This window comes from Solanum tuberosum, unplaced genomic scaffold (assembly GCF_000226075.1).
Source record: "Solanum tuberosum cultivar DM 1-3 516 R44 unplaced genomic scaffold, SolTub_3.0 scf00116, whole genome shotgun sequence".
Classification (NCBI taxonomy): Eukaryota; Viridiplantae; Streptophyta; class Magnoliopsida; order Solanales; family Solanaceae; genus Solanum; species Solanum tuberosum.
The window spans coordinates 1,219,420-1,232,761 of record NW_006239040.1 but is presented as its reverse complement, the minus strand read 5'-3'; the positions used below and the strand labels follow the sequence as shown (position 1 = coordinate 1,232,761).

General features: G+C 33.8%; 2 protein-coding genes across 5 annotated transcripts; both read left to right on the top strand.

Annotated features, from left to right (window-relative positions):
- The first annotated feature begins 4,821 nt into the window (after positions 1 to 4,821).
- LOC102589782 (ABC transporter I family member 1) lies at positions 4,822 to 8,440 on the top strand. The gene is made up of 2 exons (XM_006350022.2): positions 4,822 to 4,970; positions 7,040 to 8,440. Exon 2 carries the CDS (start codon positions 7,144 to 7,146, stop codon positions 7,831 to 7,833), a length of 690 nt encoding a protein of 229 aa, XP_006350084.1. The 5' UTR covers positions 4,822 to 4,970; positions 7,040 to 7,143; the 3' UTR covers positions 7,834 to 8,440.
- A 695-nt stretch (positions 8,441 to 9,135) lies between these two features.
- LOC102584287 (uncharacterized) lies at positions 9,136 to 13,200 on the top strand. Of its 4 annotated transcripts, XR_001473758.1 has the most exons (9): positions 9,136 to 9,378; positions 10,394 to 10,477; positions 10,993 to 11,027; positions 11,152 to 11,260; positions 11,713 to 11,786; positions 11,874 to 11,985; positions 12,365 to 12,493; positions 12,705 to 12,753; positions 12,844 to 13,200. XR_001473758.1 is itself a non-coding variant. In XM_015309872.1 (7 exons), exons 1-7 carry the CDS (start codon positions 9,178 to 9,180, stop codon positions 12,431 to 12,433), a joined length of 684 nt encoding a protein of 227 aa, XP_015165358.1. In that variant the 5' UTR covers positions 9,136 to 9,177; the 3' UTR covers positions 12,434 to 12,494. The 4 variants fall into 4 exon arrangements, 2 of the variants coding, with proteins under 2 accessions (XP_015165358.1, XP_015165357.1); XR_001473759.1 differs by lacking the exon at positions 12,705 to 12,753; XM_015309872.1 differs by lacking the exons at positions 12,705 to 12,753; positions 12,844 to 13,200 and having other exon boundaries at positions 12,365 to 12,494.
- Positions 13,201 to 13,342: the final 142 nt, after the last annotated feature.

Sequence of the window (13,342 nt, the reverse complement as noted above, 5' to 3'; positions counted from 1 at the left end):
TTAGTTTAGATTAATTATAGGATGACCAATATATGAATGCCACGTCATTAATTAATTTATTAATTGGGTTTAAATTGGGGTCCGTTAAAAAGAAGGGCAATATAGGACCGGTAGATGTTAAGGGTATTTTGGGGCCAATAGATGGACGGAGGGTAATTTTGTACCATTTCCAATAGTTCAGGGGTATTTTAGGCCCTTTTCCATTGATAGTATTTGGTTTCGCCATTATTAATATGGAAGTTGTTATCCCTAAAAATAATATCATAATTATAATATATAATTTATAATTTATTAGTTTCCAAATATTCTTAAGTATTATATTATATTATTAGGCTGTAATGTTTGAGTTAAAGTTTTAGGACTATATCTTTAAACTTCTTTTAGTTATGCAGGCAAAATTATTTAATCATGTGAGTATGCTAGCAAAACAAAAGACGGCAAAATAATGTTTTTGTGCAAAATGAAAAGTTACCTATTAAGTATAATAGCTGTAAAACACAAACATAATATAATACCAAAAATGCCCTCATAGTGAAGAAACCATGTTGATCGGAAGTTATATGTTTATTCACATTTCTTAGATAAAAATATAACATTTCACTTGTGAGATCTTGTGATAAATAGCTAAAAATCACTTATTTTTTTAATCTCTGTTGAAAGATGAATAGATATCCTATAATTTTCAGCTTACTTCATGGATCAAAAGGTGGTCCCAACTCCCATGCATTCTTAAATAGTCTATTGATTTTTTTATTTTTTTTGTCTAACTTCAATTTAACAAGAAAAAGTAAAAGGAGTAATAATTTACGTCTTGTGATACTTAATTAATGGTAGAATATATTAAAATAAACATTATTACTAAAAAGTGGAATTACCAACCTGGAAGTATGTCCTTCTGATTCCATGCAAAAATCTAAAAGGGTCATTTCACATTTGTCTTGTGGGATAAAGAATATTACAAGAATAAGGTATGGGCATTCCCCCCCTCCCCCGGCTTTTGGTTGAATATTTGGAAACTAATAATATTATTTTTAGGGATAACAATTTACATTTTAATAATGGCGAAACAAAACACTAGTAAATTGGGTTTATTTAATTAATTAAAAGAAATGAGTCCACAAGAAACTGCAGAAGCGGAGCTAGGTGGGGGTTCATGAGTTCGGGCGAACCCACTAACTTTTTCGTAGACCTTATATTTGTATTAAAAAATTAAATAAATATATGTATATTAAGACATTGGGTCCATTCATAAAGTATTTATCCAGATTGCTTGATTAAAGTATTTATCAAATCTCATACTCTGGTTTTCCTTTGAGCACATCTGTGAGCTCAACTCCAGCATTTTGTTTCCACATTTGTAGTTATAATTTAAATAATTATTATGGGACAAATGATTTGAAGAATAGCAAAAAAAAAACCTGTAGAAGTTTTCAGAACCCCCAATAGCAACCAAAGAGTATGCATTGGTCAGCTTTGAAAAAACTCCAACTTCACATGAATTCTCAAATTGAAGCCCTGCAATAACATAAAAAGGTCATTAGAGAAATCACCCAATTTGACAATGAAGTAATTACTCACTAATAGCCATTGCAAGTGCTAGCTAGGTGCTTGTAAGATCTGTAAAAGCCAAAATGATATATCCTGTTTTCAATAATCAAACAATTCCCACAGTACAAAACGTCTGTCTCAAACCCACATCAGAAGCTACAAGTTTCGTTCTTGCCACCATAATGAAGCCCTATGCATAAAATTAACATGTTTAAAATTACTCCTTCCTTTGTTTTTTTTTATCGTTTTGCTTCCATTCGGATCGAAAAATAAATAACCACGAGTCAGACAAAAAAATCATAAGAAAAAAAAATACTATACACCAGATAATATTAAAGAATGAAGACAAAAACATGTTAAGAAATCATTATTTTTACACAGAAATTAGGGTTTCACGCGGACAGAGAAACTTTACCGAGTTTCGCGGCAGAGGTAGGTGTATTTAGTGAAAGTTTAGGTTATATATATGAGAGGATATAATTTGAGTTGGACTTGGGTTTGGTTTTAATGGACTATGAGATTTGGGCCTTACGTTCGAAACACTCATATTTTTCACTAGTAAAATTTTATAAGACGAGAAAGAGAGAAAGGTAAAAGAAAACTGGACAGGAAAATATGTGTATTGTATAATTATAAGTAGATAGGACGAAGATATATATATTTTTGTATGTGTTAATACAATTTTCTCTCGCTTTATACAAACAGAAGCGCAATTTATACATTTCGTTTCTGTTTGTATGGGCAAGAGAGGCGAGGGTGGCGAGCGAGATTTGGGAGAATGGCGAGCGAGATCTGGGAGAGGGGAACGAAAATATGTGTATATATACAATTTCCTTTCGCTTTATACAAACACAAACGCATTTTATACATTTGTGTTTGTATAAAATCGAGAGAGGTGAGCGAGACTGCCACCAAACGAGAGTGGCGAGCGAGATTCCACCAGGGAGAGTGGCGAAAATAGCAATAGTTTGCTATAGGGTGCAATTAAATCAAAGTATATTTATAACATTTAATTTGAATTAATAATTTGTCATTATATATAATTTTCCCTATATTATATACATGAGAGAGAATATAATTTGAGTTGGACTTGGATTTGGTTCTAATGGACTTTGAGATTTGGGCCTTACGTCTGAAACACTCTTATTTGCCATTATGTGAAATTTTATAAAAACACTACATAATAAGATATACTTCACTACCATATACTTTGTTTAAGAATTCATATAGTAAGACCAAGATGGTAAGATTATCCATCATATGAATATTTTTTTTGCTAAGGTCATCATATAAAAGTTCAGCTCCTTATCAAACATCAACCAATCTGAAAGCAAGGTCAACATGTCCAATAACATTGCTATGCAATCCAACACACTAGTCTTCAAGTCTCTATGAATATAACACTCCAACACACTAATCTTCAAGTCTCTATGAATTTAACACTTGATCTTCAGCATAATACGCTATGACACGTAGTGTATTCATTATAGTTAAGCAATCAGGATATATTCTGGCTTTCATTTATTCCGTATTGTTTATTGCTCTCTAGATTGACCAAAAACATGATGTAATAATATATTCTCAAACATTGTTCAACAAATTCAGAATTTTAATCTAATGGAACAATGGTTCAATTATAGTTAATACGTAATAATAATAATAGTAATAATTATACTGTTTTTAACTAATTCAAAGTCTTGTTGTATATTTGATTATTTATCAACTACTATTGGTTCTCAACGTTTTTATATGTAAAAACAATGTAGCAACAAAGCAAAGTTAATCGATTAAGAAAAGAAACACACCATCATAATCAAACTAATTAAAGTTCACATTTTAATATATAAAAAAAGAAGATATTTCACCAATATGGGTTGTGGTGCACTAGTGAGAGTGTTTCACCCTTAACCAGAGGTCTCGAGTTCAAACCCTAAGTATGGAGAAAATTCTGTTGAGAGAGTCACCCCCGAATGGATCCCGCGTGCAAGGATTTTAAGGAGATATTCACCAGGGGAGGCCCAGGCTTAAGGGCTAAGGTGAATAAGATGAACTAAAGCCCTTTGAAGGAAATTTGGTTTGGGCCAATGTACAAATTTCCCAATAAATTTCGAAGATTTTGCACAATTTTTTTAAATTTGGGGGTGATCTTTAATCTTTGCTCTAAAATATACTAATCTATATTTTTTCTTTTTGTTGTTAATTTAGTGGAAATTTGTGGGCCAAAATAGCCTTATTTATGACTTAGTTTTGTTTGGCATAAGTTTAGAAAACTTTCGCCTCATCCGATAAAAGTTTGGTAAAAATTAAGTTATCTTGCACAAGTTTGGTAGTATCGAATTTGCCCGGTAAAATTTAGAGAACTTTCGTCTTGTTCAACTCACGTTCTGTACAAATTAAATTATTTGGCATAAGTTGTATAATATCTAATTCACTCGACATAAAGGTTAGAATTTTTATCTCACTTGACATAATTAAGTTCCATATGAATGAGCTATGACTCTTATGACATAAACTTGTGAATTTTGAAATTGAACTTTTGTTTCACATTACGCAAGTCTTGTAGGAACTATCTATTTTTTTTTACATTATAACTTGTGAGTTTTGAACTGAATTTGTTCTCGATAAGCATAAATTCTACAGGAATAAAGCATAATTTGTTATGCATTTTAAGATATAACTTGTGTTATATTATGATATAAAAATATAAATTATGTCGAACAAAAAATATTTGTTATTTTAATGTTAGAGATATTTTTTACCACTTATTATTTTTCTTAAAATGTTGAAGAACAAAAAATTTAAAATCATCAAATCGGTAAAGACTAGGTTGTTCTAAATCGAACCTTTTTTTTTGGTAATTGGTTTTTGGTTCAGCGATTTTGGTAACAATTTAAACTTTTTTTTTTATATCGGATTATCAATTCTAAAAGGTTTGAAGTTTTTTCTTAACGGGTTAACAAATAACCCGATAGTAAATTAATAAATTATATTTATATCATTAGATATATAAAGTCAAGGTTTAGTTTCATACTTTCATTTCTAGCTGTGTCAAACTCTCGGCTATTCTATTCTCTTTAGAGCAAGATTCAGTTTGTCAACACATATGCACGATTCATTTTTTTTGTAGTCTTGTTTATAAGTGTTTTTCAATGTATAAAATCTTAACGGTTAAATCAAATAACCGAACCGATAACGACCGATACATAGCCCAACCAAAATAGTGGGATTGACCCATGAAATCCCTAGCTGGGCTCAGCCCATAAAATAATAAGCCCAACATCTCAACCCAAAGCAAGTCGGCCGAAGTCTTCTCCGGCAACCAACTTTGTTCTGAGAAAATACTTCATTGCTAGCTGTAGCTCGACGGACGGCGGTAAGCAGAACGGCCAGCGGTGACTCCATTTGCGGTAGAAAATCACAAAGTTCGTCTTTTGTAATCTCCATTTCTATATTTGCTTTTCTATTTATTTTGGGAATTTCGGCTTTTGATCATAACTTGTTTGATGAAATGCCTATGATGTGAGTATTAGAGGACTTTAATTTTTTACTTGTTTTGTGATACTGTATCTGTTAGATTGAATTGAAAAACTTGAAAATTGGTAGAACGATGATTGTTTGGATTTAGATGTGTAGTTAAGGATTGTATGCTGAATGATTGTTATTGAATTCATAGGTATTGCTGGCTTTTAGTTAAGGTGTATGTACTCTCTACCGTTTCCAGACGCCACTTTGTTGTTGTTAATCCCTATGTTTCAATTTATGTGAGGTGTTTGTGTGGGCACAAAGTTTATTTAAGAAATTGGAAACTTTTGGGAACGACTAAAAAGGAAAAAACGTGACATAAATTGGGATATAGGATCACAATTTGTATCCTTTGAGTGCATTCCACTCAATGCTGTAGATTTTACAGAGAGTTTTGAATCATTTGGAATGTTAAGGGAAAAGTGAAACCTTTTATTTCACTTTCGTCGGTCTAATTTCCATGTGAATGCTTTGTTCATCGAGATAAATTACTTTTCCTGTTATGGTAGAAAGTTGTTGCATTCAGTTACCATATTTTTGTCTAATGCAGAAGGTAAGTCTTACCCGTATCTTGTTATTCATGAATTAATGTCGCTATACACACTTTTTTCCAAGAAGGGAAGTGAAGTAAAAGTAATCCCAGGTATTGTATGCAAAAAGAACTTTCAATGCCATAAATGCAGACTGCAATTTTATCTTCCCAAATGTCATTCAGCTGGCTAGCATGTGAACTTGATTTTTCTGGTAATATGTTTTGATTACTAAGAGAAGTATTAAAGGAGCATTTGGACCAAGTAACGGGACGGAAAACAAGCTCTCTAAACTACTACTACTATTTAATTCATTCATGTCTTTTTTGAAGTACAGTCTCTCAATCTAAGATTTTCTTTTACTTTATGTAACAAAAATTATATGTTAGCCTCAATTGAAGAGGAAATGACTAAGTCTAATTCTGCTAAGAGGGGGCCTCTCTATTGTCATAAAGTTCTGAGATTTTCTGATGTGAGCTTTGACTTTAGATGCCAAGAATTTGTATCCTAGTCTCAGTAGTTTAAAAAAAAGAAAGAATTTATATCTTTTAGTCTCAGTAGAAGAGGAGTATGATTGCTCAGGTTCTCCTTTTCTTGATTTTTTTCTTTTCTTTTAAATCTTTCAAATCTAATGCTTCGAAGAATGATTCTTGTAGAATTAAATTTTCTTGTAAAAGTTGTTGTTCATTCAACTTAATAGCTTTTCTGCCGATGCCATGTTACAGTGTAACTGCTGTCAAGTTTCAAGTCGGTTAACGTTGTCTTACTTTGCACGGTATCTGCACTTTGCAGGACACCTTTATCGATTGTAATCTGAGAAAAATATGATTAGAGGCCTCCTTTTCTTTACCTTGTTTTCGGTGATACACATGAGCGACATTTAAGAAAATATAACAATTCTTGATGGTCCTTCTGGTTTAAGTGGAGAACTAGAAATTAGGATGATGTGGATTGCCCTTGCCAATAAAATAAACTTTTTATATGATTTTGGTTGTTCGAGGGATAGGGGAGCTATGAGGAGGATGTGGAGCAAAGATTTTTCAGTTTCTCTAAATGTGCTTCTATGACAAGAAATTACATATGAGGGAAATTCAGTGACTTAGTAGCATTATAGAGTGTTGCAAATAGCAAACGAACGAGAAATATCATGGATGTCTTTCCTCTTTCATCTTCTTCTTTTTTCCTTTTCTGTTTTTGGTTCTTCATAGTTTGTATAAAACATATGAGTAGATTTGATTGTGCTGCTTTCATGCCTGATTCGAAGTTCCAAATGATGTTATTTGCATGTTTAACCAATTTGTATCAGCAAGTAAACTTTGATTTGGCACAATTTGTTTCTATTGTGAACTGACTGGATACATTCAGTCACTGTAACTTGTGGATTTTCCTACTTTTGCTTTTAATTTTCAGATATTATATCTCTTATAACTTCTTCTCAGCTCCAAGCAAAGATTTGAAAGAGCATCGTCTGCCTTTTATTATCCGTTGCTCAATCAAGGAAGTGTTGTATCTACTACTAATCTTGGTCCTTCATTCACTTGAAATGTCTTTGCGTAGACCTCCACTTCCTCGACTTCTGCTGAACAATGTCTCGTGTATGAGAAATGCTCAACAAATTTTGCGCCACGTAAATGCTTCCCTCCATGATGGTGGTGCACTTGTACTAACAGGCACCAATGGCTCTGGTAAATCCACATTCTTGCGCATGTTGGCTGGTTTCTCAAAACCATCAGCTGGTGAGATACTCTGGAATGGCCATGACATTACTGATTCAGGTGTTTTTCAACAGTACAAACTTCAACTCAATTGGCTGTCTCTTAAGGACGCCATCAAAGAGAAGTTCACGGTCCTTGACAATGTTCAATGGTTTGAAGTTCTTGAAGGCAAGCAAGGAAAGTCTCTGCCAGCTTTGGAGCTTATGGGGCTTGGAAGATTAGTAAACGATAAAGCACGGATGCTTTCTATGGGTCAAAGGAAAAGGGTACAGCTCGCCAGATTGTTAGCAATTGATCGACCTATTTGGTTGCTCGATGAACCTTCAGTAGCATTGGATGACGATGGTGTGAAATTGCTCGAATATATCATTGCAGAGCACAGGAAGAAAGGTGGCATCGTCATTGTCGCCACCCATCTGCCTATTCAGATTGAGGATGCAATGTTTTTAAGGTTGCCACCAAGGTTCCCAAGAAGGATGACGTTAGTAGACATGCTCGATAGAGGCGGCCTCGACTGATCTTTAAGAAGATAAGAGTCCAATCTAAAGAAAGCTCTCCAATGAATTCAAAAGGGAGCACATGATGTTACAGAAACAACAAAAGTGTGTATGCAAGTTTTCTTGTAGTGGAATCAAAGTTTCCACTTTTCTTTCATTCTTGATGATTGCAAGAATTTCTCTATCTTTACTTTGTTAGTTCCTCCTCATTTTGCACTTCAGTTTGCCGCTAAAATGTGCCGACAACACATGCCCTCAGGCGTTGGTCTAATGGTAAGAGCCGCAACATTGGATGTGTGGATTAGACGTACATCACGAGTTTGAATTTGTTGCGGACAAAAACTTGGAATTTAAGCAGCAAAGGATAGAGGGGTAAGTCTATTATTCGTCGAGTTTCGACCCGTGTCGGCTGGCACTCGGGGATTTCTTGTTTTTTGTAAAAGAAATTTGTAGATAACACCTTGCATCAGATTATCAGATGTAGTGTTTCTCTTATACAACATTCCAAATAGCTTAATTGTTTGTATGCTAGTTTGAAGCAGAGAATTTAACACATTCAGTACTTATTTGGCTTTTGTAACAACTTTAGACATTACAACATAATATAAGTTTCAGCTTTGTTTCGTCAGCAAACTGGGTACAGATTGGATTAGTATTTTTTTTGTGAGAGTTCGATTTCCAATCTTGTAATCTCCTCCCTGTTTCACTTCCTATCCACATTTTTTGATATATAAAACTTAAAGTATTTATTCTTGATGCAATTATCGAACAAGCATGGTAGCGACCTACATAGTCTAATTCGTGATTGCAACAGTGCAATTACGAAACAAGAACATGTTAGTGAGTTTACTCAACACAAATTCAAATTAGTTATTTTTTCTAAACTTCAAAATTTAGGAATATACGAGGAGAAAGAAAGAAATTCAGGTTATGAATTAATAATCGGGAATTCATATTTATTTATTTATATATATATGGAAAAGTCCGATCAACACATGTATTAGATAATTGAATTCAAAAATGGATCAATAATACACTACTCCGTGACTTTTTATATAGCTCCATCTAGTTAACCATTAGTTTTATGAGCATTTTAATGCCAGAAAATAAAGTTGATGGCATTTTTGTTTCAAATAAATAGAGATAATAGTAGTATTTTCTTTTAGCCAAATTCAATAGATTTATTTTTAAGTTAAAAATAAATAAATTCCATTTTAGAAAAATCACGTGGTTACCATGTGCTTACACTAATTCCACAACATCTCTGAGTGGTTCAAAATTTTATTTCAAAATACAAATTTTCTGGGATTTTAGTATATAATCTGCCAAAAAAGAAAAATATCTGAATCTTGGGTTTACTGAAAAATGATGAAGAAATCATGGGTTTGTACTTTTATTACTCAATTTTGTTTATGTTTATCTCTTTTTCTTGTTCTCAACTTGTGTCAAAATCAGAAGCCAATGATAAGGAATGGAAATGTGAATAATCTTCCTATGGATATATGTTTTATAAGTGTTACAGGAGGTATTAGGACTCTTGAAGAACAGACCCTTCTTCTCAAACAGGTCAGTTTTTCAACCAATCTTGAAAAAAAAAAGTTTTTTTTTGGTTATTTGTGTAAAGGAATGATTTTTATTTGAATATTCCTTGTTGGAGCATGGAATCTTGAACTGTATTTTGGTTTGGTGAAGATTGGTAGTGTTAGTTCAGTCTGTAGTAGAAGAATGTCAACAATCAATCTTGAAAAAAAGAATGTTTTATTTGGTTATTTGTGTAAAGGAATGATTTTTACTTGAGTGTTCCTAGTTGGGGCATGGAATCTTGAACTGCATGGTTTGGTGAAGATTGTCAGTGTTAGTTCAGTCTGTAGTTGAAGAATGTACACTTAATAATCAATCTTGAAAAAAAATATCTATTGTTATTTGTGTAAAGGAATGATTTTTATTTGAATGTATGTTGTTGGGATATGTGTTTTGAGCTGAATTTTGGTTTGGTGAAGATTGTAAGTTAGTTCAGTCTATAGTAGAAGAATTAAGCAACTCTGGATTTCTATTTGGCATTAGTTAGTTAGATTTGCTACACTTGAGCCAAGGGTCTTTCGGAAATAGTCTTTCTTTCTCCACGAGGTAGTGGTAAGGTCTGCGTACACTCTACCCTTCCCAGACCCAACTTGTGGAATTCTACTGGGTATGTTGTTGTTGTTAGCATTAGTTGGTTGAGGAAAAGTAATCAGTTTCAGTATATAGTTTGGAGGTGTACTCATCCAAGATTGGATAAGATTTAAAATGATTAAAACATTTGGTAGAAGGTGCAAGTAGCACATGTTGATAAAATGAGAGAAAGTCACTTGAAATGGTTTAGCCATGTTATGCATCTACCTCCTACGTGTGGGTCAGTTGGTGTGAAATTATGGCGAGTGAAGGTGTTAAAAAGGGACGAGTTAGAGATAAAGTCACATGGAAGAAAGTGGAGAAATTCTGATGTTCAAATGAAATTGTTACCCGTGATGAAATTCATCTCCTTTGTATCATGTTCATTTTTGGCTGATTCAGTTTTGATGGAATCTGATATTGAATGAAGGTGGAGAAGGTAGCAAAAAAGTTCAATGCAAGATTCGTTATCAACATAAGCGAACTTGGGGAAGATGATCCTCTTATGCAAAATGTAAGCCCTCCAATGACTTTTATAAGTGCATAATCCAGTGGTTATATGAATTTGAGTACAATGATGCTAGTGTAGGATGTAACACATAGATACTTAATGAATTGTGTTCAAATTAGATAATTTACTAAGTTTTCTTGGTCACCTGCTTACCGACCAATGTTTGGTTTTGATTCATATTTTCAAGATACCTAAAGTTCTAAAGACATCTCGTTTTTTGTGTTGATTACATCTTGTTGCAAAAATTGGGTACTGATTGTATCACTCCGGCTTCACACAAGTTGTTTAAACCATGTGATTTAGACATTATGTAGCACACTAACTTGTCAACTTCTCTTCTTGTGCAAAAGATGTTTGGCTTGTGAACTTGCTTCTCTTTCAAGTGGCAAGCTCCCGGTAGTATTTACTACAAAAACATGTTCACTACTTTGTCTGATAAAAAGGAATCAATCGTAAATTTCCGATGAGGATTCAACGAAATGATAATCTTACATATCCACCGGTCCCTTCCTTGGCAGGCTACTTGGCATTTTCCTTCCGTGAAGATCCCATGGTATGCTCCTCTATGAATAAGCAGTTTGTTCCTCTTGGACTAACTTTTTTACTTTTAGATCTCGGTTTCATCATTTGAAATGATTTGTCTTTGCGGTTTCCCTTCAGCCATCCTCAACTTGTAGGTACTCTACTCGAGCTCTCAAAGGACAAGGGGTGAATCACTACCTTAAACAATTCAAATTTGCCCATGGAAGCTTAGATATTATAGTTGTGGATACAGGATTATATGAGGTAAATGTTTCTTTCTTTTATCTGATTAAATTGGCCTTTTACGCACGTTACCTAGATGGTGTCACTTCAGCTTTCTGCTCACTTGATTATCGCCTATCGTCTTTGTAAGATAGGCTTCTGTTTTCAGACTTTCCACCAGCTGATTACATATCGTGCTTTGTTTCTTTCTTTTAATATTGTAAGTTGGTTTGTGAAAAAAAGAATGGATCTTCCTGAAAACAGTTCTTATCATTCTGCCTATATTTGACAAAGACTTACGATTATATAAATGAGTTTCAATTATAGATGTAATTCTCCCATGTCATCCTTAATCTCAACCGGTCCTAGAGAAACAGTTCTCTTCTTCCCAGATAGGGATATCATTCTCATTCTTATTTACAAATTTCAAAATTTACTTTTTGCTTTTGCTGTAGATCACTTTCGACGTTTAACTTTGTTCTTCTTGTTTCTAGGTTGCTTCAAATGGTGCTGGAGATAGGCAGTCACAATGGCTGATAGACACGCTTGAAAACAGTGAAAGCAAATGGTACCTTCAGATTGCAATCTTTTACTCCAAAGAGAAAATATGTGACAAAAGTGATATCGTGTGACTAAAGTGATAGTGTAAATGCAGGTGCATTGCTATGGGACTTCATCCATTGGTAGCTTACGAAGAAGATACTCCTCAAACGAAACTAAAACACGAATTCCAGTCTTTACATGGCGTATTTCTGAAGTACGGGGTGGTAAGTCAAAATCTTAACGCTACATCTCCATTTCTTCAGCAACTTTTGAGAGCAAGGGACCTGAGGAATACCTGAACACCAGATACCATTTTTTCTGCAAAACCAGCTTTCTATATCTAAAATTTGATAACTTATAGCCCCCAAGGCTTTGGTGTAGTGGTAGAGCGCAGCACATGCTATGTGGGTTAGGCGCACGTCACGGGTTCAAATGTTGTTGTAGACAAAAAACTTGATACACAAGTGGAAAAGGATAGACGGACAGACCCATTATCCACCAAGTTTCTAACCGTGTGCTGTTGGTCCTAGAGAATTTCTCCGATATGAAAACGAAGATTTTTTACTGACATATGTTGTTTTTGTTTTGCTTTTTCCTGTTTAGGATGCATATATAAGTGCCCCTGCTTGTGCTGACAATGTTGAGGAAAGACATTGCAAAATCCAAAATTAGTATTGCCAGATATAAAGGACCTTTGCTGACTAAAGTGAATCAGAACTTGCCTTACTCTATGTGAGTAGTTTTCTTGAACATCAGTCAACTTTCAAGATTCAAGCGATGTTGCTCGGAACCTCCAAAAATGCTGCTCCACCCGTGTTGGATCCTCCAAAAATGAATTACAATTAGAGGATCCAACACACACCCGAGAACATTTTTGAAGGATCTGAACAACATAGGACTCAAGTGAACACGTTCCAACTGTCATTATTCATTTTTTTTCTAGGGAAAAAGTAAATGGATTCCTACTTCACAAAGTCGGTGCTCTAGAGATTGTGAGTTTTTTTTTTAAATCTTGTTTAATATTATACACAAGCCCCTTTATATTATGTTCTTGATGTTTTAACAATTATTATTTCTAACAGGTTTCCTATTTAGTCACCTTGGAAGGTGATGTTGTGCAGAAATTTTTTCTCCATCAAAGAGGCAAAGAAGTTATGTAGATATTCCTATAGCTTCAGACATCATTTAGGGGGAGCCATTTTCTTCCGATCGCCTTTTTTTCGTTCTAGTTATCGTCGTGGAAAAGAATGAAGAAGATCATAGATTCGATCAAATATTAGTGATGAATTGCCGTTCTCGTCTTTTTCTCCTTTTTATTTGCGGAGTAAGGGAAGAAAAAGAGAATGAATTACAAGAAAAGTAGATTCAACATTCATGCTTAAGTTCGGATTAACATATTCAACGTTCGTGCTCAAGTTGAAATTAGATCTTTTGCAAGATACTGATATTTATTTTGAATATAACTGGATCCTTTCCATGTTTTCTTGAGATGTTAATGGAAGCGGGATTGTTTGAGATTATAAGTTTTATGCACTGACGATAGAATTTATTTATTTATTTTTAAATATCATTAGATTACTA